The sequence below is a fragment of the Leptonotus elevatus genome, chromosome 12, assembly GCF_054856555.1.
Source record: "Leptonotus elevatus isolate MCC_2025b chromosome 12, RoL_Lele_1.0, whole genome shotgun sequence".
Classification (NCBI taxonomy): Eukaryota; Metazoa; Chordata; class Actinopteri; order Syngnathiformes; family Syngnathidae; genus Leptonotus; species Leptonotus elevatus.
In genome coordinates, this window is record NC_141250.1 from 4089411 (window position 1) to 4117342 (window position 27932).

General features: G+C 38.7%; 1 protein-coding gene across 1 annotated transcript in view; it reads left to right on the forward strand.

The window, feature by feature from the left end:
* The window catches only part of LOC147164281 (contactin-associated protein-like 5), a 145482-nt gene extending 118464 nt beyond the window's left edge, over positions 1–27018 (forward strand). Inside the window, exons 19-24 of the mRNA XM_086091070.1 lie at positions 3717–3935; positions 6263–6396; positions 7312–7399; positions 10148–10348; positions 16506–16580; positions 26009–27018. Coding sequence (XP_085947196.1) covers positions 3717–3935; positions 6263–6396; positions 7312–7399; positions 10148–10348; positions 16506–16580; positions 26009–26202 — 911 coding nt within the window. The 3' untranslated portion in view covers positions 26203–27018. The remainder of the gene's footprint in view (positions 1–3716; positions 3936–6262; positions 6397–7311; positions 7400–10147; positions 10349–16505; positions 16581–26008) is intronic.
* Positions 27019–27932: the final 914 nt, after the last annotated feature.

Here is a 27932-nt window from a genome sequence, read left to right on the forward strand (position 1 = left end):
CAATCATTTGTTCCCCTTTTTCCCTGCAGTGTGGAGATTCTCTCGGCCATGTCCCTTTTTTTTTTTTTTTACGGCCCTGTTGGGCTCCATTTATTTTATCTACCGCGACTCGCTTCTTTTATCTTGGCGATTTGGTCGGTAGGTTCGCCTAAACGACTTACTGTTTCGGATCATTGGCTTTTTTAGTCCCTCCATCCCTTGCAGGAGCAGACTCTTGAGAGAGGCACATGTTTGCTTTCTTGTGACCACATTGTTACCAAGGACCATTTCTGCTATAAACACCCTGATGGCACTCTATCAGATTTAGGCTACAGAGTGCTGCAAGGCAGGCAGAAGCTCAGAAAAAGATTGTTGGGGGAAAAAAGTAAATAATTATTTATTCAGCTGGAACAGCATTACTATCTGTCCCACAACTATAACATGAAAACAACACAAAACAAATCTAATCCCTAGTAAGAGTGACCTGACTGGCTTCCAGCAAGAGGTTATGTACACCCTGGAATGGTCACCAGTCAATCCCTGTCTATTTCGGGGACATGTTTTAAACTTCCCATGCCACACCTTTTTTATGTTGTCCTTTGTTTGCATTCTCATAGCAGACATGCCGCTGCAACCCACCACGCAAAGCGGTCCCAACCCTTAGAGGGAGGGCTGTCAATACTCACGCATTGAGCGTGACACACACACATTTCTGTCCATTCTCACGCTCTCACGCTAAGAAAAATACGGAATCGTCCTATATTTACAAATGTAAGCGTCGTCAAGGAACGCACTTTGTCCCGTAATACCATGAGATCCAAAAATAGTCCGTAAAATATTAATGGAATTAATGAACAACAATGCCCATTATATGACAACTTACAGTAACGTTCCTAGGATAGAGTATGACGATACAGAATCCGCTCGTCTTATTGGTTGACTTAATGTTGCTTGCGGAAGTATATAGCGGAAGACAATGCGCCGCAATTCGACAGTCTCGGCAAATCCCACTCACGGAGGCGATGGGGTCGAGGTCGGTCGGCCGTAACAATGAAGGTGAGAAACGGTGCGTAGTTATATAATATTTATATATGAATAATGCATGTTAAGCCTAGAGTTGGGCAGTTTTTTGACGTAAATGAATTATTAAACATGTCTTTAAATGTGTAGAATTATAAACTGAAGATATATCATCATACTCTATTAACTGAAAGTGAACAAAAGTATGTTTTTCAGAGAGATCAAGTGGAAGCAAGACGATTTTGAGGAGGAAATGGAGTAGTAGTTATGGCAATGATTTTGGCCATAATAGCATTAAGCACTGCATATTTCATAGCATTGGCAATTTAAAAAATATATATTTTGATTATAATGTGCATGTATGCACTTGTAATATTTGCTCTTTTGATTTTAAGAAATTCTTTTCACTTTTCCAAGTTATGTGAACTTGTTGTTCAATGAAGAGCTTTTCAGTTTGTAAGCTAAAAAAATGCTTTAAATTGAAAATGTGTTAAGTTTTGCTACCTATTTTCATTAGATTATGTATTTAAAAATATCTGTTGCTTTTCCAAACACTTCTTGTAAAAATCCACTTAAAATTAGCAGAAAAAGTGTTTAAGCAGCAGCAAAGAAATTGCAACTTTTATCACAACTTTTAGGAAAATTGGCCGTGAAATCAGGCATCCTGCAACAGTCATACAAAATGGCCGCAAAATTCTTAAAATGTGCATAACATTTTGTGCAAGGGGACACATTGCGACCGAGTGTGCACGTGAACGCTCCGACATGTAATTGACATGTCGTTAAAAAGCACACACCCGCGCCTTTGATATTGGCTAAAATAAGGTCTAGGCACCACTGGGCTTTTTTTTTTCTTAATTATTACAGGAATGGTAACCTCAAAGGCTCTTACTTTAGTGCCCTTGCTGCTTCCACATTTTAGGACCGTACCTGTACCTTTTTACTGTAGAAAATGTACAGCTACTTTAAGATCCTTAATTACATAGTTAGGGCTGTGCAATTAATCGAAATTCAATTACAATTTCAATTATTACACTCCGCAATTACAAAATCAGCATTATCAACAAACAAAAAAAGATTAATAATACTAATTTTGAGTTGTTTGAGTGGTTTAAATTTATACATTTGCACCTTTTTAAAAATTTTAAAATAACTAATTTAATAAATTTTGTTTCGTCCAAAAGGTACTTGCATAATTATAGTGTTTCAAAGAATTTTATTTGTCTTAATATTTCAGACTCAGTTTTATTGTCATTCAGCAAACATAACAGTTTAAACATGTTCTTGATATGTACCAAAAAATAAATGATCGTCCTAATCGTGATTTAAATTATTACCAAAAATAATCATGATTAATATTTTCTTCATAATCGAGCAGACCTAATTACAGTTGATTCTAGCTTGAGTCGTACCCTTATTTCAAACAGTGTAAGATGTTGAAATGCATGAAATGTCCTCCTGAACGAATGTCTTAGTCCTCTCACCCAGCCTGGAGAGAAAATATGGCGCCCAAGCCAATGATGTCTGTATGTAGAGAAAACTAAGCCATGTGGTGTGGTGGGAGGATGATATAAATCAAGCGTGACTTCACAGCGTGACGACAGTTGTTCGATTCTCATTTGCAGCCGCTGTCGTTGACGGCAAACAAATTGTTTTTTGGGGGGTCGCGTTGGGAACAAAAGAACGTTCTGTGCTCCCGGCGAGAACGTTTTACGATGAGGCCACACTTACATTTTATGTGGAACACGAGACCGAGCGCTTTAATGATGTCGTTAATGATGCTTCTTCTTTTCACACCTAATGAAGTTGGGTTGAAGTTCAATAAACATGTAAACTCTACTGGAGTCCAAACTAAATATATGGAAATTAAAGGATTTATTATTGAGCATAAAGGAGGCAGAAGCCTGTCCATAGTTCAATTAGGGTGAGTTTTTTGTGTGAAAACATTACGTTCATTCAGTACCGGTACTTCAAGCTGTCACAAATGTCAAGTTCAAATTAAAATTCATTGTCTTCACAGTTTCTTCTTTAAAATGTAATAAAAACATCTCTTATCTCTTGGAGGCTTTTGCAGAAGGTCAATTGGATGTACAGTATTTATACGTACGTGTCCAACATTCTCTTTAAATGTGGGACAGCACATACAGGAAAGTGCTTCTGGGACAGAATGACCTCGACACACACACATGAAAATTAGTTGGAAGTAGTTTCGTCACAGGTGATATGGCATGACTGGCTGTGACACGCAACTAAGTCAGCCCATAGATCTCAAATAGAAACTCAAATTGCATTGCTGAATAGATGATATGGCGCAATAATTTGTTTTGGCATTTCAAAAATATTTGCAAGAGCAGCCTCTCACTATGCCTGCACTACGCTGGTACTTCTTTGCATGCTAGTTTTCAGATGTGCTATTTAAAGACACAAAATCAGCCAGTGTATCAGTGTATCTGATCTCTTTTATAAATCACTTTACGCATAATAAATTTATCTTTTTCTATATACTGTACTCCACCCACAACCCACAAAATATGCAATCCTGGTTGTGCACATTTATTAAAGTATATCATAGTAAAATGATCTACTGGTGACTTTACAAGTGAGAGCTGTGAGGTACTTTTATGAGTCTTTTGTTTTCATTTTCATGTCCCAATGTTGTATTGATGTATGTGTGTTTCACCAATCACCCATGAATTGTGGTTGTGGTGTTTTTGCAGAGGTGTCCGTGTCTTTCGACAAAGAGTCATCGCTGACCTACACACTTCAGGAGCCTTTCTCTGTGATGCTGAACAAAAGCTTGCAGGCAGAGAGTAGCAGCAGCAGTCGGGCCAGAGAGGACTTTTCATTCAGCTTTATCACCTCGCAGAGTCCTGCCATGCTTTTGTCCGTCAGCACCCTCAGCCGCCAGTACATTGCTGTCATCGTTGCCAGGAACGGTACGTGCACAGATTGGCTCACATGTACTAGTAGAAGGTAAAAATTGTTTACCTTTTACCTGTTTACCTATTGTCTGTGCTGGGAAAATTTTTGACTTTTTTTTTTCTTGTAGCCATCTATATACTATATTTAAATATAACTCCGTAGTACGATCAGGATTGGACTGACCCGGCCCGCAAATAGCAACAATTTATGTACTGTATAACTGACGCCACTTGAAATGTGTGGAAAACAGTAGTAGTTGAACCCGAAGGGGAATTTTATTTTTATATTTTAAACATTGATAAACATTAAATATAACATGTCGTATTTCCCTACTGTCAATCACCGATTTTACTGAAAATATCAGCTGATACCGATCCAGCTAATCAGATTGGTCTCCTCTGTATTTATGTTGAAAATTGTAATTGTCTTCAGTAATTACAAATACACTAATGTTGGGTTAATTGAGCATGAAATTGTTTTCACGGGTATTTTTTTTTTAAAGACCAACATTTCTTGAATGTTTACAAGGCAAAAGACAAAATTGTCCTCAAACTTACCAAAAACAAGTATTGGGTATTCTGAATTGTTTTCAATGTTCGTAAAACGACCTACACTAGGTTCTTTGAAGACACCCACGTTAAAAATAAAAATAATAATAAATGATTGTTACTCTAAAATTGTCTTAAAAGTTTACAACAAACATCTAAAAGACTTATTTTAATAATAGGTCCATTAGATACAGAAATTGTCAATGTTCACAAAACACTATCTTAGGTTTGTTGAAGATGTCTTCAGTGATTATGAAAACACGTACATTGACTTTTCTAAAGACTAAATTGTATTTAAAACTTATTTTTTTAAACATACTTGTCTTCAATCGTTATGAAAAACATGGTAGGTTCGTTGAAGACAAAATTGTGTTCACTGTTGATGAAAACACTCAATCGTCGTAATTATTTACAAAAAACACATTAAGTTCTTTGAAGACTAAAGTGTCAATATTTTTTTATAACAGTGGCTCTTAATCTTGTTGAAGGTACTGAACCCCACCAGTGTTCTATGCACATTCACCGAACCCTTCTTTCTTGATTTTCTTTTTAACAGGGAGAATAACCTTTTCATCTAATCTTGCTCTCTTCACCTTGATTTCAGTGTTTCCAATCACATGCATCTTACCAAAGTGTTCCTTTAATTTGCTATATAGCTAGTTATGCTGGACTAGAATTGCTCAACTCGGCATTGCAAATCATGCAGTTAAGACACTCACTGCCATCAATCAACTCAACTCTCTTTCTAGAGAGCACTTTAAAACAACAACCATTGTTTTCTTAAGATACAGCAGATACAATAAAAACAGCACAGGCCCCAGAATAGAATCCTGTGGAACACCATACGTTTCATTATACATGCAAATTCTTATTGCAGATATTTGTCCAGCCGCTTACTTTTTTTGTAGGTTATAGTAATGAAGAAATCACATGACGTACCACCACAACAGCCACAATATGACTACAGAGCACACCAAATTCTCTACAGCACAGACAGACCAAGCAATGTAGTGTGATAACCTGCAGCCAATGACCAAGCAGGGCATATCATCCCAAATCATTTGAGTTGGGATTGTGTCTTGACCTCCGCCAAACCCTTGAGACTGACTCACCGAACCCCTATGGTTCAATCGAACCCAGGTTTAGAACCACTGTTTTTTAAAGTATAATCTAGGTTCTTTTAGCATTGTAAATAGTACAAGTGCCATTAATGTTTGTTAGGTTCTATGAATGACTTAATTATCATCATTGCTTACAAAAACATACTGTGCAGTAGGCTAGGTTCTATGAAGACTAAACTCTTCGATTTTTACGAAACCTTAGTTTCTTTGAAGACTCTACATTGTCTTCATTATTTACAAAAAACATGTTTGGATTTGTGGAAAGCTAAATTGTCTTTACGAAAATAGAAATGCTGGGATCTTTCAGGTTGTCTGTGATGCCGGGGACATTTTCTGTATTGGGTTTTTGAAGACTGAATTGTCGTCAAGGTCTACAAAAATGTCCATGTTTGGTTCTTTGAAGACTAACTTGACTTCATTTTGTACAAAAAACATATGCTAGGTTCCTTGAAGACTCTGACCTTAACTGTTTAAAAGGCATATTAGGCTTTCTGAAGACTGACTTGTCTTCAGTGTTTACAAAAACACTTACGTCTGCACAGCACTGGCGCTTTCTTATTTCCTCACATCACTTGTTTTTCACACTTGTTAGTTCCATCAGACAAAATCGAACGTGACATAAATAAAGAAAAAAAAGGGGCCACGCGGTTCACATTTGTGCCTTGCGTCCAGGGAGCCTGCAGATCTGGTACCACCTGCAGACGGACAGGAAGCCAGACATCTTCTGCCCCGCTGCCACTAACCTGGCAGATGGACGACTCCACCGAGTACGAATCCACAGAGTGGAGGAGAAAATCTACGTACAGGTGAGGCAGACACACGTGGGTGGACCCGTGTTCTAATGTCGTGCTTTTATTCCAGCAGCAATGTGGTGTCTGTCAGAATGCATTAGCATTGATTAATTACTTTATTATGCAAATTGGGACTTTTTCACAAAGGCCTCGTGGCCTGGTATTAATGAGGCTGGCCGGGTTGTGAAAAAAAAACTCCCCCAGGAAGAACTTTTCAAGTGTTTAAAAAGTGCTGTGGGGCATCTGCAGCCAAACACTTTGAAAAGACTTAATGACAAATAGAGGATGTAATGTGCCCTGCTGACTAAGGGCAGCAGCATGGACGGCCAGTTTAGTTTATAACTTTGAAGAGTAGCCAAACATCATGGAGCTGTTACAGCTTCAAAAGGTGCCAAGGATAACATGAGTTATTTCCACGCTGGTCGTCGTAAACAGGATCTGGCTCTGAACGCCAAGTCAGCGCCTCGGGTCGGACGCTAATGCTGTAAGATAGCTAGGCGTTCACTACTTTATTGTCATCCATAAGACAGCTATTATATTAGGACAGGATGCTTTGAGACAAGCATTCAATTTTCTTTGTTATAATCCTTCTACTTGTTTTTAAAGGACGTGTAAGATGTATTTGGGTCAGGTAGGTCATGTATTTTCAAAGATGTATTATTTGTTTGCAACACACTAGGTTGATCAAAAAGAATAGATTTAAAGTTTGTGAAAACACGTAGATTAGATTTGTTGAACACTGTTCTGAATTGTTTGCTAAAACAATTGTTAGGTTCATTGCACCTTATTTCAAAGCTTCCGGTGTTTCATTATCATCCATCAGTCACCAAGCATACACACTAAAATCAAAGAATCTATCAGCTCAGTATTCACAAATAGCTCTATATTTTGCATTTGTTACTTTACATTTGTTTTTTTCTCTTCAAACAGGTGGACCAGGACATCCACAGAAAATATACCCTATCCTTTGATGGAGAACTAGTCTTGATCAGAACTTTGACGTTGGGTAAAGCCATTAGTAAGTCCTCCATTTTTGTTCAAGGTGTTAACCAAGAGCTACAACCTTGTCTGAGCCAAACATATATAACATGGCTCGAGACTGCGACCAATATGCTCGCACATGCATGTTTTAAAGGGGAAGTCGCCCCTCATCGCCCCCTTCTCCAAATTCTTGACAATAATATGTTCTATGCAGCCCTACTTGTCTTAATATTGTGTTATTTGAATAACTAAATAATAATTTGAGTGAAGCAGCAAATTCCAGCAGTTTTTATCAATATCAGAAGGCGGCCATTTTGCCACTTGCTGTCGAGTGAAAATAACATCATAGTTGCTCAGGTCTCAGGTAACAACCAATCACAGTTCATCTTCAGAAAACAGGTGAGCTGTGGTTGGTTGTTGCCTGAGCCCTGAGCAACTGTGATGCCATCTTCAGTCAACAGTGTTGGGCAGTAACTAGTTACTAGGAACGCGTTACTGTAACTTAGTTACTTTTTACAATAACTAATACTCTAACGCATTACTTTTTTAAATACAGTAACTCAGTTACAGTTAAAATATCTTGCGTTAGTCAGTTACTTGATAAATTATTTAATTGAGTAATTTAATTGTGCAACACTAGTGAGGATAAGCAGTTCAGAATGAATTAATGAATGAATGGCTGCTGTATACTGTACTACTTCCTGTTTACAATGGATTGCCGCTGCCGTACTAACAAAGAAGACGCATTGTGGGCGAATATCGGATTTGACTAAGACTCAAAGGCGAGTGCAAGATGAGGTTTTTTTATATGGAAATACGCTCGTTACTTTACTTTAGTTGAGCATAAAGGAACAGTTTATGTTCTTTTTTTAAGTAACTAAAGAGTTACTTTTAATAGTAACGTATTACTTTTTTGTTAAAGTAATCATCAGAGTAATTGAGTTACTTTTAAAATGAAGTAACTAGTAGTAACTGTAACTACAGTAACACTGTCAGTCGACAGCAAGTGGCAAAATGGCCGCCCCCTGAGATTGATAAAAAACGGCTGGATTTTGCTTCATAACTCATATTCCACAAATGTAATATTAATCAGAATGTCATGTTTAGACTAATGAGGTCACATATAACATATTATTGTCAAGAAATGTTGACTTCACCTTAAAGGGATACTTGACTCTGTGAGCCATTTCCAGCAGTAAAAAGTTAATATTTGGTCCAGAATGAATTTGATAACTTCATCTTTTAATATCTTTAAAAATAAATTTTTCCACTTGCTGTCGATTGAAGATGACATCACCTGTGCTGAGGAAGTAGGTAACGACCAATCATGGCTCACCTGTATTATGGGTTTGGTCAGCAAACTGAGCAAACTTCCTCAGCACAGGTGATGTCCTCTTCAGTCAACAGCTAGTGGAAAAGGTATTAATTGTACATGAAAAATAATGAAGATATCAAATTCATTTTGCACAAATTACTAGCTTTTTACTGCTGAAAATGGCTAAATGAGTCAAGTATCCCTTTAATGCTCCCTCTGCGGTCACATTGATTAAAACATGGTTGAACGTCGCCATCTGTTTTACTACTTTAGCCAGGCTCCTCCCCTCCACGCTCCCATTGCAATGAGAGTGCGCCATCTCCATATCTGTGGGTGCGTACAGAAATATACTCTGAGCGCACTCTGCTCCACTCTGATTGTTCGGAAACGCTGACCGTTTTCAAATGTGCCATTCGGTTATTCAGTGCCACAAAAAAGAAGTGCACTCTGGGTGCTCCACATCAGGCAGTACAAATGGAAAACGCTTCAAGCTGAGGTGCTGATTGGTTTATAACATATATTAGGATGCGTTTGGAGTTTGCGTGTCTTGACCAGGAAGACCTTCTTTTTCTGCCGCTACATATTCGGCTTTTGCTGCAGTGCCATAAAAGTAGCAGTAGCAGAAAAGGAATGTTTTCCGGTTTAAAGGCAACGCAAAATTTGAGTAAAAAAATATATTTTGTTTTCTTACTTGTTTATTGTTTAAAATGGTATCCCCATTAGTTTTCACCATGGTGAAAACCTTTCTTCCTGGGGTCGCTCACAGAAACTACAAATAAAATATTATTCTTTACAAAATCTGAATCAACATAATTGATCATAATTAATCATTTACCTAAACTTTCCGGAGTGCATACATAAAGTAAAATAAACAGACCGACTTGTGTTAAATAAACACATTAGAGAGGATCAGAGAGTGGCACAGGTTTTTTTCTTTTTCCAATTTCAAATATTTAAATGAAAAACGGGAGATGTCGCTGTCTCTTAGCAGAATGTTCAGAACATGTCTGTGAATATCTCTAAAACTGCGTGGCATCTGTCTGAAAAATTTATGTGTTTGTGGATCAGCAGACACGTGCACCTTTAACAGTTCACAAGCAGAATTGAACATTTACAAATGATAAGTCATGATAAATGCACACAATAAAAAAAAATGTGGCTATATTTGCGATACTGACAGATATATTTGTGTGAATAATTTTGAATTATTGCTGAAATATTATTGTTCCAGTTGTTGAATGAGTCTGTGAATTATTGAATTACTATTTAATTTAAAATGTTTTGAAATAAAAGTAAATTTTGAATTTAAATTTTTTTAGTTAATTTTTAATTTTTGTGTGTATTATTGTTGAATTATTATTACTCCAATTGTTGAACTATTGCATTGTTGTGTGAATTATTATTAATTTTAAAATGTTTTGAAATAAAAGCCAATGTAGAGCCTTGTATAAACTATCTGTATCTGCACAGGTTTGGACGCATTCCACGAGGAGGTAGCTGAGGCCGCTTCGAAGGGTTTTGTGGGCTGCCTATCATTGGTGCAGTTCAACAACGTGGCACTGCTAAAGGCGGCGCTCACCAACCCCGGAAGCTCATTGGTCACTGTCCGAGGCCCATTGGTCCAATCCAATTGTGGTGCGCTGGCAGACTCTTCATCGCGATCTTTGCAAGGTGTGCTGAACACAGGTTGACGTTCAAATTCTGTATGTTTGAAACATTACCTGAGTTCTCAACATGGGCTCAAAATGGTATCAAAATTATGTTCAAGTTATTCAATTTTTTTCCCCATTGAGTCAGTTTATGTTGACCTTGTTATTGTAAACTAATTGATTCGGGCCGGGGGGTTGTCCCTTGGCGCTGCCGTGGCCCGGGGGGCCCTGGGGGGTTGTGCTTGCTCTGTCCTGGCCGGGGTCGACGGCTCCCCTCTTTGGTGGAGGTTTTCATGCATGCCAGATCCACCACACCAGCATCTATCAAAATTCAAACACAATCTGCTTCTTCCTCTGGTCGTTGAATCGGTGGAGGCTGATGTCTGTGGATCTCACTCTGCTTCATCTATCCTTCCTTCCTTTCCTCAGTCTCTCCTTTGGTCTCTTGAGGTCTCTCTAATTTGTTGGAATTTAGATGTGGGGTTGGTGAAAGACTCTGGTTGGTAACCCGGTGGGTAGTAGGTAATGTCTGGTCGGTGCTGTATTTCACTTTCCTTTCTTTTCTTTGATCCTTCCTCGGGTCTCCTGACAACCTCACGACTCAAGCTGGATTCTGAAGTATTCGGTTTAGGTGAACGGAATGGGATTTTTAATAGGTTTTAGGTGAACTAATGAGTACACACTCACACGCACACACACATGCACATACAAAATATAAATAAAAAAAATAAATAGAATTATTATTATCTCTTTTACTGCCAAAAACGTTAAATAACGTTTAGTAAAAACCCACGGAGGGGCGCCAAAGACGTTAAAAGACGTTCACTATGTTTTTTTGTTTTTTTTTGGAAACGGGTGGAGGAAAGCCTTGGGCAGCTGTGCTGAAAGTATCAAGCAGATCTAGTTAGTATAATGACTCGTTTTGGCCCCTAGATGGCAGCGATGACTGTCTTTGGACAAGATTGGGTGGGCGTCAGTAGAAGACGTGAGGCGGAGCTAGAGTGTTGAGGGAACAATGGCTGATGAAGCAACAATGGCGACCGGTTGCAAGCAACTCACGCTTGAGCATTTTTTTCAAAGACGGAAAGCATCGATCAATACTAAAAAGCGCATTGATGTCGACGATGATGATGGTGACTCCGAGCTTGACGCCGAAGTTGGAAGCGTTGACGCGGCCGCTATGATCACGTTGTAAAGCCTCACCAGCTAGCGATGCTAACGCCGGAAAACGCGGAGCACAACCGACCGAGCACTTCTGCACAAGCGGACATTCAATCGGACGATGAAGAGTAGTCGAAAAGCATCGACCAATGCACATTGATGATGATGATGATGGTGGTGACTCCCGAGGTTGACGCCGAAGTTGGAAGCGTTGACGCGCGACGATGATCACGTCATAAAACCTCACGGGCTAGCGATGCTAACGCCGGACAACGCGGAGCACAACCGAGCACTTCTGCACAATCGGACGATGGAGAGTACCCCGAGTCCAATGCATATTCATCGGAGGAGCGGGTACAGTCTGATCACGGAGAAGACACTGGTTCTGGACTACGATGCCACCATGAATGGAGTGGATAAGATGGATCAGAACATCTACCACCCGGTATAGGAACTGAAGGACATGAGGAAGCCAGACGTAACACCAGCGTAACGTAACCGTAGCATGATCCTGATAGTAGACTTGATGGCAACACACACTGCAGTATATACTTGCTATTCCCCGGAAAAAAACGGCCGGCAAGAAAGTGTAGCTTCTGCACGCGAAGAGGCAATCGCAGTGAAACTAATCTGTTGTGCAAATCCTGTTGCGTCTCCTTGCACGCAGGGGAGTGTTACACAAAAAGAAAAACTGTAGTTGAAACATCCACATAATTGTAAATAGTACCACAGTTGCACACATTTGTAAATAGTTTGCCAAATTGTTGTCAAATTGTTACACTGTTGAATGTAAATAAACGTATTTTGCTATCAAAAAACACTTTTTCATTCTTGGTGGTAGTGTTTTAGACAAGTAAAGCACTGTTTAGATGTTTGTGGCATCATTCATGGAAAAAAAGAAGTGTAAAATTCACTAGAGTGCATGAAATAATATCGTTTCACTAAAAGCTTGATTTCTCCGTATTTTGGTCCAAAACAAGCGCATTTGGCGAAAATAACCATTTGCTATTGCTGATTACTGAAGAACGGAATAAGGTAGAAACAAACTTTTTTTTTCTGATGAAAGATGAGAGTTCAATCTTTCATTTGGTAGTATGTGTGATACTATTCCATAGTCCAAACAGAACATTTTCTGTGGACCTTGAAAGATCAGTCAAAATGCTTAAATTGGCTGGCACTCACAGCATCCCTTTTCTGAAAACATCTGGCAGTCAAAGAGTTATAATAAAAAAATTATAATAATAAAAAAGAAAAAAGTAAACTAATTGATTTGTTCAACAATGTACCTTTGCATATCACTGTTATTCAATGGAAAAAAACTTGTATATCTAAATTGCTTTGACTGTATTTATTTATTTATTTATTTTTAATGATCCATTCACACGTTCTAAGTGGTTAATAAGATCATATTTACTCATCAGAATTAATTAAATCAAATGACAAAAAGGTGTATTTTTTTCATTCTATTTTAAAAGGTCTGTTAGTTTGTCTTTGCTTATTTCTGCAGGAAGATTTAATTAGATTAAATATAAATAAATTGTGGAGACAGGATTTTAATTGGATTCTCACAATTAAACCTGTACACTTAAACGACTGAGTTTTCAAAACATGACACGGTTGCTTTTCATTGGCCGGTGCAAAATAGTAGGCATTTCATAATTTATTATAGTCATTTGTATATTTATTTCATTCTATATTAATTTTATTATTATTCTATTTTATACAGTAATTAATTTTTTGCGACGCACAGTAATTAATGACAGTGCATCACTAAAGTTTTCACAGCACTTAACTTTTTCCACATTTTATGTTACAGCTTTATTCCATAACGAATTCCTCAAAATTCTACACACGTCATAATGACAATGTGAAAAAGGATTTGAAAAAAGTGTTACAAAGAAGAAAAAAAATCACATACATACACATAGCCTTCGCCATAAATCACAAAATTGACCTCTAGTGTCTCCTATTTTCACTGATTATCCTTGGGATTTTTCTGCAGTTTAATAGAGATCCGAAAGTTGACGTCACGCGTCCCAACTTGGTGCGTTAGCGAAGCCATTTTGGCAGCATAGAAAACGCGTCTGCCACTTTGAATAATTGGCAAACGGCACACTTTAACAATGATTGACAGCTGTTGTGGACCAGCTGCCACAACGGGAAGAGGCAAAAAAGGATTTAGCATTCTCCAGGCTACCAAAAGAGGAACCAATGCGTTGCCAATGGAGCACTTTGTACATGGTGGCTAAAGCAGATGCTAACTGTAACCACACACAAAATGTGGGGGAAATAATGTCTGCTGCTTTGAAGGTCCCCCTGAGCACAACAGACTCCATTATCTTCCGTCCGCAACACACCGCCACCAAAAGTTCAGTCGTAGAACAATGAGAACGTTCCAGAAGGGCAACCATGTTTTCAGCAATCCACCAATTAGGCCTAAAAAGTAGAGTGGCCAGACTGAAGCCTCATTAGTAAAGGGTTCATGTTTACCCGTCTGGAATTTGCCTAAAGGCACCTGAGGGACTCTCAGACGATGATCGACAAAATTCTCTGGTGTGGTCTGAGGAGACAAAGAGTATTTTTTTTTACCTGAATACCAGATGTGATGTTGAGAGGAAATCAGGCATCACTCATCATCTGACCATTTCCATCCCTACAGTGAGGAGTGATGGCAGCATAATGCTGTGGGGATGCTTTTCAGTGGCAGGAACTGGAAGATAAGAAAAAGCTGAATGCAGCAATGTATAGAGACACGCTGAATAAAATCCTGCTCTTGAGCGCTCTTGACCTGGCGGAAAGAGTTCATCTTCAGCAGGACATCGACCATAAGCACAAAGCCAAGATAATCAAAGGAGTGACTTCAAGACAACTCTGAAAGTCCTTGAGTGACCCAGCTAGAGCTCAGACTTACACTAAATCCGACCAAACATCTCTGGAGAGAATGGCTGTGCATCAACGCTACCCTCCAACCAGATGCAGCTTGACAAGTACTGCATATGAATGAGTAAAACTGCCCAAAGATCGATGTGCTAAGCCTGTGGCATCAAGGAAAAATGTTGTCTTGAGCCTTGCTGACAAAGGAATATCAACAGTTTTGGGCAGAAGTTGTTCATATTTACATACTTAATTTTTTTCTGCCAGAAAAGTCCTTATGAGATATTCAGAACTTCCACATTAGTTTAAGACAAACTGTTTAGTTAAAACTGGCGGCACAGTGGCTGACTGGTTAGCACGTCCGCCTCCCAGCGCAGAGGACAGGAGATCGAGTCCGGGCTTCGGCCTTCCTGGGTGGAGTTTGCATGTTCTCCCCGTGCCTGTGTGAGTTTTCTCCGGGTACTCCGGTTTCCTCCCACGTTCCAAAGACATGCATGGCAGGTTAATTGAACACTCTAAATTGTCCCTAGGCGTGATTGTGCGTGAATGGTTGTTCGTCTCTGTGTGCCCTGCGATTGGCTGGCAACCAGTTCAGGGTGTACCCCACCTACTGCTCGAAGGCAGGTGGGATAGGCTCCAGCACCCCCGCGACCCTTGTGAGGAATAAGCGGTCACGAAAATGGATGGATCGATGGATGTTTATTTTAGTGCTGTCTAGCGATTACATTTTTTTAACTAATCAACTCATTCACTCCCAGCCATTTTCACTGAAGCGACCCCCTTCACTCCCGGCTGTTTTACTGGATTTTGACAGATTTTGCAAGAGCCACAGAATATTGTGTTCTATTGCTATAAAAACATGGAACCTACCAAAAGAACGATTAATGTCTCTTCTTTCATCAGGAAAAAAAGTATATTGGTATCTGACTATGTATTTCCATTTTACAGCAATTTGCATTAGAATATAGCTAAGTTTCATCATTATTCACATATTCTGTTTAAAACTGTGGGAAAACAGCTTGTTGCAACATGGCCCTGGTTGATCTCTTATACTCTGCTGCCACCTGCTGGTATTTTTTTTTATAATAACTACCATTCCTTTAAGCCACCTCTTAATGTCAGAAGCTGCATCAACACCTTCTGCATGCTTTTGCATTAAAAAAATAATAATTAAAAAAAACGACATAAATAATGTGTTCATATGTTTTTGGGAGTGAAGAATTAAAAAAACGTGTTTGTACGTTTTAGGCTTTGAATTAGTTAATGTACACACATTTCCATAAATAATAGCGATTAATCACATCTTCCTACAATTCTCAGAACGTCTTACTTCCAGGTTTAGTTGTGGTCAGAAGTAGTACTAAGAGTTGATTTGCGAAGGCTTTGTAAAGTGCACAAATTACTTGAGATTTCTCAAACAAGTGTCAAGTAAAACTACCTATAGTCCATGTTTGTCTTTCTTCGCACCAGTGGCTAAGTTTGGCTGCAGGTTATAGATCGTAACAGGAAGTTAAAAAAACAACAACAGAGTTTTTGTTTAGTTTTTTTAACGCTGTAAAGAATTTAAATTAATCTCCAGAGTTAAAGCTTTAATTTTGACAGTCCTAGTTTTGTTTTAGTTGTTTTTTATAGGATTAAAAAACTGAATTAAAGGTTTTTAACCCTCCACTTAAGGAACAATTCAACATTGAGCATTCGTTTGGGTTTTTGTTGTTGTTGTTGTTTTTTTTTTTCAAAGGTGCAGATGCAAGAGTAATTGTACTGTAATGTTTTTTTAATGGATGCTTCTCTAATCTTATTTGAATAAAGACTATTAGTGTTGTTGCATTGAGCGTACACACCAGTCCATGCAGAGAAGCTCCTACTAAAGGAGATAAATGCATGTTGAAAATGACACTCAGGAGCTAGACAGTGTTCAAATGCACTCTGGTGTTCAAACAGCTGCATGGAGAGTCAGCTTCTAGCATCAGCTAGCAGGAGGAAGCTAATTTAATTCATGTCATGTTGATTTATGAACACGAGGCTGTTTACACCTGGCTGAGATGCAAAAGCGCTGATATACTTTTTCCTTTCATGAAACATACAAATATCACATTTTACAATAATAAGTCGCCATTGAGGAAATGTGTTTGGGGTTTTTGCAGATCAAACTGTGACAACGAATAATGGAAAGAAGAAGCACGGACGAGATACGCAGAATGATGTGGCTGTCATAGCAGGTATGTCTTTACTATTCACTCAAAATGTATTTTTTATTTAATAATGGCATGTGTATCAGTATTAAAGTGTGTACCCACCATACAATGACAGGTGTTGAAATAGATATATGTTAGTATTGGTGCTTTTAAATGAAGCATTAACTCGTGATGCAAAAACTATTTAATTTGTTACATTTTATTTTTATTATATTATAACGCTGTTTTGTAAAGTACAATGTTCTAAAGTAATACTAATTAAAAACACATTACAGTGTTGTTGTTTTTTTCTATAAAGGCTAGAACGGATTAATGGCATTTCAATTCATTTCAATGGGCAAAGATTATTTGAGAGTTATGTTAACTGAAATGTTATCAGTAAAACAGATGGATACCCAACGCGGTCACCAGCGAGCTTATTTATTCACAACTATCATTTTCCACTCTTCTATAATTTAAGGTTATTGCTTCATCAAAATAGTCACTTTGAGCCACATTGGCTGCCATTATCGCAACAATTAACCCACAAATGACTGGAAGCTGCACAGCCAAGAAACACTATGAAATGAAGACTATAGACTGTTGGAAGTAACTGAATACAATGTCATCTATGTTTTAAATGCTGGTCAATGCTTTTGGTAATGTTTTGGCCAGAGATGGCTTTGAAGTCGTCAATGCGCGCCACAACGTAACAGATGGTGGTTGGCTTATGATGGCTAAATCTCTATAAATTTCTTTATTTGCAGTCTCCTCAGTCATCACTCCTCTGTTTAAATGTTAGCTTCTCCCAGCAGAGATCCCATCAAGAAGTCCCCCACACCACTTGCATATAGTGCATATTAGTAGTGACTTGTAATATGCAGACATGGGCATTCCATCAGTCACTGACAGACACCCGTTTTGCTGATGAATATACAGGAACTGACTAATCAGTGTCGGAAGTGGGTTTTCGGCCATCATTGTGATCATCACTAATTGGGTTAAATACCGATGGACGGACACCTGTTTTGTTGACGAATGACGGGCTGCCCTCCTGTGACTTTCAGTCCTACACGGCAAAATAGCCAGTGTTAGATTAACACTGAGAGTGTAAATCTTACACTTTCAAAGTGTTACTTCTTTCACACTTGTGTTACTTTAACACTGTATAATGTTAAAAATCTGCACTGGTAAACACTGTAGTAGTAGTAGTGTTGAAAGTAAGTGGTAAGCATTTAATTCTGCCAAACTACACTTAACTCTGGTGTTTAAACACTTATGAGTGTATTGCACTAGTGTCAGTGTTAAAAATTTAACTCAAACTACACTTTTACTCTGGTAAAAGGTACTTCACTTATATAGCATTTTTCCTCCTTATAAGGCCCCCAAAGCACTTAACATGTTGACTACTGATGACATCAGGTGCAACTGGACATTCAGTATCATGCTCAAGGATACTTTGACATAGATTGGACTGGGATCAAACCCATGCTCTAAGGATCGGGAGACGACCACTCTACCACCTCGGAATGTATATTTATCAATTATGTTTTTTTAAATGTAATTGACAAGTTGAGTCAGTGGGGGGGCATCTGATTCTGCTCCACTGTAAATTTCAAACTTGGAAACAACTTTACTGATGCACAACCACCAGTAGATGACATCATTGCCCCATTTTAGACATGATATCACCACAATTTGAGAGTACATGGGATAAATGGTTGCGTTTTGTGCAACCTACCTTTTTTCTACTGTTGATTATTTAAAATAAAATAAAAAAAAAGGAAAAAGGCAGACAGGAGAAAGTATATTCTGTTATTTGGTATATTTTGGTGTAGTGTATATATAATCAGGATTGGGGAATCCAGGTTCAGAGAGAACAAACCCTGAAACAGTTTGACTTTAGCCGCAGGTGCTTCTATAAGCTTGTTTACCTAATTGATTAGAAACACCTGTGGCTAACGCCAATCTGTGGCAGGGTTTTTAGTTTCTGGACCTGAACTCCCAAACCCTGTATATAATCATTGAACACAATATCATGAGGGCATTGAAAGTTTACAAATGTTCTGGTTGGCAATGAATGAGTTAAGTTGAGCCCCAGTCTCCAGCATGACTAGCTAATTTACGATGCATCCAACTCACATTAGTACAGATGGTAGAATTCAGCATAGCAAATGATGCAGTGAGATTACAAACACCAACAACATTTGTGCTCTTACTACTGCCTCTTTTCCAACTGTGAAAAGTTGAGTCTTTCTATCACCACTACTGCGTGCAGTTTTCAGTTTCTTTGGAAGCGTACGCTACTTGCGGTTTGTGATGCATGGAGCAAATGATGTTTATGAGGCACGGCAAAAAGCTCAACAGAGCTTTTTTTGCATCCATTCCAAGCCTCTTCATGAACCGGAAATAGTGTGTAAACCAAAACAATATTTATTCAGAATTTTTTTTTCATTCAGCTGTGAGATTGTAAGTGCTTGACGACAACATAGTGTCATCTGCGTTTTTGGGATGAGTGTCTCTGCAAAGGTCAGCAGAGAAATTGTTCTTGTTTGAGTGGGTTGAAGAAATTCAAGAAAATTGATTAATAACTCTGGCTTCTATAACACAAATATGGATTTTTGCGCCAGTGAATAAATGAAGTGCCACAGCGTTTCGGTTGCTTGGGCCCACCTCAAAATACTCAATAAAGCGGCGGCTTTAATATGGAACACAAAGTAGTTTCTCTGCTTATTCCCATCAATACTTCATGTTTCCAACATCGGGACGAGTTGACTCATTTTATGTGTAGATCCGAAACAAAATGTATCAAAAATTCTGCTTCTACAATTGCTTCAATCACTCACTCAAAACAACTAAATGTTTTGGGATGGACAGAAAAATGTTTGTGTACTTAAGATGCAGTATTTTACAAACTCAAGGGCAGCATTTTCCAAAATGATTTGAACTTTCAAAATGCTGGTTTCATGTTTGATTATGGTTGATTGCTTTGTAAGTGAGCAAACTTTAAAAAATGCATCGGGGATCAAATAATGATGTATATGCTTGTCATTTTAATTACCGTGAACTCTTTTGAGCATTGTTTCCATATTAAATGAAGTATTTAAAAAAAAAAGGTCTAAAAATTCATCTGAAACTATAAATACAATTTGTATGTACTGGAATCTTTTGTAGACAGCAAAAACAAAAACATGTTTTTTTCTCAACCCTCAGGTCTATTTGCCTTTTTAGCAACATTTAACACGCCAGCTCTACATACAGCCTGTACGGTATAATAAGTACAGTTATTATGGGCCTGCTAAGCGGAGCAAGCAGCAGCTTCGCTGCTGCTTGCGGAGCAAGCAGGCACATATTACTATCCTAGAAAAAGGGTTTATTTTTTTTATTCTTATTTTTTAATCTTCCGCGTTTTTTCTGCTAAAATGCGGCCCGTACCGTAGATCGCACCGGGACAAATGAGGTATCAAACGATGCGGCTCGATCTGACTCGGTGCGCTATTATTTTTATAAGAATTCCCAGTTACCATGGCGACGCTATTCCCAAAAAACTCCCAAATAAAAGTCCCATAGGAATGAATGGGAAAAGGAAAGACAAAATCACACATCAAGCACCTTTTTCAAAGAGACGCTGCGCGCGCATACGTTAACCGATTGATATGAAAATTAGCTCATTTTGTTGGAATTTTTGTCATCTTTAACTCAGTGTCAAAAAAAAAATTAAGGAATGAAAGCTCTTCCCCCTGTGCGGGTTCAAAGACAGTGAGTGTAATCGCCACTCTGATACCCAATTAAGGCTTCAGTGACGGGAACCAAAAAATCTATTTCCAAAAGTTTCATTTCAACTCGTCACCATGGCCACAATCTTTGCTCACTAGACATCAAATTCGCACATTTTGTAGCCACAAGCCTCTGCTTTCTGAAGAACTAAGTTTTATTTGGCTAAGGTGTCATTTAGTACCTTTATTTTCACTTTAAGCGAGGAGAAGTCGCACATTTTTGATCTCTTTTCAATGTAATTTCCGCCGTTTTTCCCTCTTCATTTTCGATCAATCATAAGTTTTCAACCTGCTCTCATTTGGTCATTTTTCATCCGATTAAAAAACTGAGAACATGCTCGCGTTCCCCAAACCCTTGCCGTTCTAACGAGCCATTTCTGGAATCTGCATCTTCAACCGTTAAGTCGCGAGAGGCTTTTGTTTGAGGTGAGCGTAATCCTATACAAATCAATGGAGTGTTGGTGCGTGACGTCTCCTCACAACTTAAAATCAAATGTGTGTGCGTGAATGTGCATGTTTTGTAAAGGGGCAGTGAGATACTGTTAATTATGGTAGATTCCACATTTCTTGACCGATTTCAATGGTTTGAATTTTAAACTGTTCAGCTCATTGAAATGTTACTTAAAATCAAATGTGTGTGCGTGAATGTGCATGTTTCTTAAAGGGGCAGTAACATACTGTTGATTATGGTTAACTTTTACATTTCTTGAGCGATTTCAATGGTTTAAATTTTAAACTGTTCAGCTCATTGAAATGTTGGTTAAAATCAAATGTGTGCGCGGGAATGTGCATATTTCTTAAAGGGACAGTAAGATACTTTATTTGATCTTGATTATGGTTAACTTCCACATTTCTTGACCGATTTCAATGGTTGAAATTTTAAACTGTTCAGCTCATTGAAAAGAGTTAGCAGGCCCATTCAAAATTTCCGCGGGAATTTTTCTAGTGTTGTATTTAGCCTTATTGTACTGTGTATAATACATTTGCATTTAATCGAGCTCTTAAAGATTGCTTGTTTAAAAACTTTTATTAAAGCACTTTTTTTTTTTTTTTATGTTCAATACATTTTAATGGACTCATTATTCAAATACATTCACCCCCCCCCCCCTCTTCCTATATTTAAGCAATGTCTAAACTATAATAATTAAACTTTTGCAGAATAAAACCTCTACACCGTTTTGATGAATGCTTGTGCCTGCTGCATAAAATTATTTTAATTAATTAAGGCCCGGACAGTCACCGCTGTGAGGTCCCTACTCTTTTTAGTTATTATGGTGGTGCTTGGAGAGCATGTATTTTTTTGAGTTAGTACTTGTTGTAAAATGTGTGAGAAGCACTAGTTTAAACGACAAACACATCTCGAACGATGATCCCAAACTCTTTAATTGCATTTCAAATGATACAAAACATTTTCAAATATCGTTGTATCCTCTAAGGTAGTGGTTCTCAACCCCAGTCTTCGGAGGCCCCTATCCAGCCTGTTTTCAACGTCTCCCTCAGCCAACACAGGTGATTCAAATGATTAGTTAATCAGCCAGCGCCGGGGAAGCCTGATAATGATCCTCACCTGTGTTGGCTGAGGGAGATATGGAAAACAGGTTGGATAGGAGCAAGGCCGTGCAGTGACCTTCGGAGGGGCAGGTGCTCAAAGTAAAAACAAAAGGGGGCACATGATAATGTGCCTGGCCTGCACTGTCCACTCCAAACTTCGAACCCATGCCATTGAGCTGCACTGCGTGGGGCGGGGAGCTGGGGGTTACGAAAAATTGATAGAGGGTGTGAGTATGTGTGTATGTTTGTGCGTGCGTGCATGTGAAAAAAAAAATCCATTGTAAAATTCTTAATTGAAGTAATGGCTAAACAATAAATGACATATGACAAAATTGCTATTTTTCTGCAATGCCAATCACCCACAAAAAAACAGTTTTAACATTTGTGCATGAATAAACAATTATGAACAACAAATTTACATACATAAAAATGACTGTAAAATGTACATAAAATTTACATTTTATATAAAACAAGTAGTGCTATCATGAATTCACTATAGTGCATGTAGCGTAAAAAAAAATTCTTATTTTACATTTAGCTTGATTCAGGTAAGAGCAAATGCCTTTTACTATTTGTCTGTGTAGATTGTCAATCTTTAGTTATTACAACTGTACTCAACAATTAACTGCCACATCTAGGCAAGCTAGATTCTTCTTGAGAAAACGCTGTGATTATATTTTATTTGATTCTTCATTGTCCCGCTAATTTCTGAAAACACTGCTACCTGTTTCTTATTACTTCACTCTGGCCGCAAACCCCACTAATGTAAAAAAACAAAACAAAACAAAAAAACAAGCTGTTGGTTATCATAAAAACAAAGATCATGTAGCAATTTCCACAGATACTTTAAAGTACATTTCCATTCAGCTCTTATTGAGTACATGCCACGAGACTTAATTAGCCTAAGAGAAAAAAGTTACAAATATCTACTGAAAGTGTTTCTTCTATTTTTCACATTGAGCAAAAGTCTTTTTTTTTTTTTTACAGACTCGTGCTGCTCGCAATAGTAACGCCAGAGCTGCGCGCTCTTAGCGCTTGTCAGCCGTGGGACAGTACAAGAAAACATGTAACTATAGTGTTTACATGATTAGCAGATAGCATCAATTGGATGTCTGCCTTGTAAGATCCATCTGCCTTGTTGAGTTGGAGATCAGACTTCAGGAAGAGGATTGATTAAAATTCAGACTCTGACTTAGAGGTGCAAATTCTGACATTTTCTGTGTACCATAAACGCATCAGTATTTGTAGCAGATGGGGGAGAGGAACATTTGTTTTACCGGAGATTTTTGCCAGGGCAAAAGTGGATCGGAAGGATCGTGGTCTTTATTAAACTGAGGGGAACGTGTCCCCCGCGTACTCAGTGCATTCTATGACCTTGGCTTTTGTTGACTGTGAGTGAGACGAGCGACCAATTTACCGACGGCAGGCACAGCAACCAGCGACCTGGCTTCGAATGTCTTCACATAAGAGCGCGTCCCGAAGTATGACGTCATTTCGAGGATCTCGTGACCAAAGATATTGTAATAAAAAATGAATACATGTAAATTATGTTGTTGAATTTTGGTTTTGACGGGCAACAAAATGACTTTCAACACATCCCAAAAAAAAAAAAAAAAAGGACAAAGGGGCACTTTGGGCATTAGTATTGAATGAAAATATGAATTGCTATTAATTTCATGCAATGTTAAGGAAAAATAATATATTGGAATATAAAGGTCTTTCTTTAAAATCATCTGTCATTTTAGGGTGTGGGGAATTTTATTTACTAGTGGTATCGGTATTTGGTATCAGGATCGGTCACTACTCAAGAGTTGAGTATTGGTCGGGAAAAAAAGTGGTTTCAAACATCCCTAATCCTGACAATGCGCTATGACGTGCATGTATTCTGTAAATTAACTGACTCGCTTTAATTTTTTTTACAGGCAGCATATAATACTCCCATGTTCCAATAATAATAATAATAATAATAATTACGATGGTAATTGTTCCAATATGAATATGACTATTATCATGTTAAAGGATTCATTCATTAAAACGATTCTGCCATAACATTTCACAAGTGGGAACTGGGAAGTATCGGCCACTGTTTTTTCCAGGATTTAAAATGTGAATTTCCGTTGCATGATGTGGCAACGTTTTACAGTTTGCGGGCATCATGTCAAATATGCACAATATATATACAAACTACTTTGTACAAACATTTTGCATTTCCACCGTGATGAAATATTGCCGTCATGATTTCGCTACGCGAATTTCACAGAGAGCTCTTTCATTCCGAATGCAAAGCACAAATGGAACTCACCATCAGTCTCATTCATTTTGGACACGTCTCAGAATCAACGGCTAGTAGTCCTCACTCAACCAGGCAGCTGAAGGCTTCCTGTGGTCCTTAAAGCCACCATACCCAAAGCTGGACCCATGACCATGGGCCGGGCAAGCACCGAGGGAGGCTGGAGCCCGGTCTTGTGCCATCAGCCATGACCCGTAATTTTTTTAAAAAAAATTTTTTTAACTACAATCATTAAAAATTCATCCACTAGTACATATTAAATTGTAAATATAATTCGGCGTTGTTGTAAAACACTATAATGTTTATTTTATATACTGTGTTTTGACTTTGGCGATGATGGCTGGACCAGGAAATGGCCGTGTGCAACGGTTGCACCGTGATCTGTTTCTTCTTCGGTATACTAAAGTAAAAAAAAAAAAAAAACAGTTTCTTCTTCGGTTGTTGCTTCAGGTCTTTCGCTCAGGCTGGACGCGGCGAGCAAATTAGGTGGTGGCGGCCGCCTCCAAATTTTCTACATAGAAAAAACCCTGGATTCACAATTATAAAACACACAAACAAACATAACAATTAGCATAACGGAAATAAAGACAATTTAGATTCAACTTACACAAAAGTGTTGACAGAAACAAAATAAACTAACCTCGTTGGCTGTGTGCAATGCCCAAAAAGGAAACTAGGCTTGTTTTCTTTCATCTGTTTTAGTTTTTTTGTTGTGATACTTTCTTACTCTCGTTCCTAAACTTTTCTTCTGCTCACTTATTCACAGACATAAACACATCCACTCCGCTACAGCGCCCTCTCTGGTGTACGTGGTGACAAACAGCCAAAAGCAAAAAAAAGCAAAATGCCCCCAAAATGACAATGTGGCAGTTACACAGAATGTAATTCTTCTGTATGGTTAGCAGGAGTTAAATCAAATGATATTCATTCATTTTCTTTATTGGATTGCACTCTTAGCTATTGAATATCACTTTTGGAAATTAAGAATACGACATGACAATCTAAAAATGCATAAATGATGTGTTGTGGTAGAAAACACAAACAAAAAAATGCAAAAGCTGTGTGTAGAAAAATCCATAGCCTTGAGATGTTTTGATTTTGTTACCTTTGTATTTACACAGCTAAAAAAAAAAAAAAAAAAAAAGTGAGATGGACACAGAACAGAGCCTAAGGATAGGTAGATATTATGTTGATTAGAAAACATATCACAGTGTGATGCAGTCAGTGCAAACCATAATAATAAACATTATTGAATGAAATGAATACCTGCCTGCATTCTTGTCTGTGTAATCTACAGGCAGGTCGGCACTGCAAATGAGAATCTGTCGTCTTAGCTGGATAAATATGTATATTAAAAAACTGAATGCACCTCTTGTATTAGCTATCACTATCAGTGTATTTAATGTAGTACCCAATGTTTAATTTGAACCTGAAAGTCTTACATGAGTTGCTTGGAGAAAAAAACAGTGTGTGTAATAATAGCATTAGATGCATCAGAGTGGTACGCACATTGTGTGAAATGAGCTGATCCGTGACGACCTCTCAAGCGACGCAATAATCAATAATCATCCAAGCAGCTCCAAATCATTTTCATCATCGTCAGTGGCGGCAACATTTGCTCGCTCTCCCGTTACATCCCTGCCGCTGCCGCCGCCATTTCCTCCCTCACATCCTGGCCTTTTGTACAGCTTATCAGCGCGCCATCCTAATTGACTTTCCACGCTAGCGTCGACGGGGGCGACAGTCATTTCACGCAAGCTTTTATTTATGAGATTGTTAGCAAAAGATGCCTCGCAAATGCTGATTTAATGATCTTTTTCTTTTGTACTAATGGATCCTCCCCCGCTGTTTCTTAGGAGTGGTCACGGCGGCGGCCTTCATCGGCGCGTGTGCTCTAGCCGCCACCACCCGCCTCCTTTACCAGCGGCGGCAGGCACGGCGTGACGACGTCGTCAAGCGGGAGGGCGCCCCCGCTGTCTACATGGACTACAGGACTGAGACACGCCCCAATGGCCCGGTGCGGGACAACATGAAGGAATATTACATCTGATCTTCGCCTCGCACAAAGCACCAAAATCCGGAGCGCTACAAACACCTTGACGCTCGCCTCAGAAGTCTCTCAGACATCCCCGGATTTAAAAATAAATAAATTAAAACTAAAGCCTGCAAGCTGGAAAGAAAACCATCTCGAACGTATTCCAGCATGCGTCGGCGTCTTTATTTGATGTGGGTGGAACTGCAATTGCAGTTGCTCTCTTGTACACAGCAGAAGATGAATGTTAGCCTTGAGGGGACAACGCCGGTGCAAAAAAGGCGCATTATAAGCTTTCCGACGTGCCGGATATTCCCGCATTTCCATGGGAACTCCTGAGGGAATGCACAAGTGGCTGCCGTCAATGAAGGAATAAGGTCAGCGCTGACCTAAAGTGTACGAGTGCCTCATTTAAATACCAACCTTTTCGAAAAGGAGCATTTGAGTTTTTCTGCCCCGGTGACGCTCGCCCTGTTTGGACATTCTAACGAGCAGAGGACGCCAATTAAATCCGGGAGGCTCAGCTCTTTTGTTGACCTTGTGCACGGATCCAAACCCCTTCATGCTTGGGAGTGTTTCTGGGTTTCATGTCGGCTCCCTCGGTATTCCTGAACGCACCCTCCGGGCTTGCGTACATTTCGTTGTAGGCTGGCAACTCCTGAAATTGTGTTCCACCTTTGATAGCTGTGCTCCTTCTTCTCCTTGTGTATACTTATTTTTCCAGTACAAGAAAAAAGATGTATATTGTACCAGGAGGGCAACAGTGAGGCAGATCATTTAGCAGAGTAATAAAAGGATTACAGTATGTGAATAAAAATGAGCAATGACTTGTGACACGTGAGCGTTTGTGAGTGTGGTCGTCGGGACAGACCAGGATGTCGTCCTACTGTACGAGATGGTGCCTTGACATTTCAGGATTTGTAGCTGATAGGGATACACTAAAGGGATGAAATGTGGCAGCAGATGGTGAAACCAAGAGTTCGACATCTGGTCAGGCCTCAGACTAAGCCCCAACATCTGACAGGGCCTAAATATTTGACCAGGTCTTGACATCTGATTAGGCATAAAACATCTGAACAGCCCTTGACATCTGACCAAGGCTGAACAGACAGCAAATGACTAGGCCTACAACATCTTAGAAGACCTTGAAATCAGACTAGGTCTAAAACATTGGGACCATGGCTCAAAATCAAAACCAACTTCAACATTTAAATAGGTTTTTACATTTGTCCAAAGCTAACCATCCAAATATCTTACTAAACTAAAAAAAAAATTTGACCAGGCAGTGGACTTTAAAAAGTTGCTGACAACCAGTGTTGGGAACGTTACTTTATAAAAGTAATTAGTTGTGGACATATGTTGTTGTGATTTGTATTTACTTACTATACTATACTTTACTTATTTCGAATTACTTTTTTTGCTGCGTAACAACTCCCAGATAATACTTCCGATTTACGGCATTCAAATTTCAACTTTATTTTTTTTTTTTTTATCACGCCTCCCGGGGTATATATCGTCTGATTCCACATTATTTACAGTATTCGCACAATTTAACGTTAAATATCAGCTTTTCCCCATTCATTTTCAATGGGACAGACATTGAAATTTTTTAGCATCAGACTTTTCAAAATAAATACGCCATTAGCCAAGAATTTGAACAAGTCAAGTTAGGTCAGTGCTTAGAGCAATTGCCTGCCACCATGGAGAACCTGAGTTCAAACCTCGCTTGGACCACATTTTAGTATATT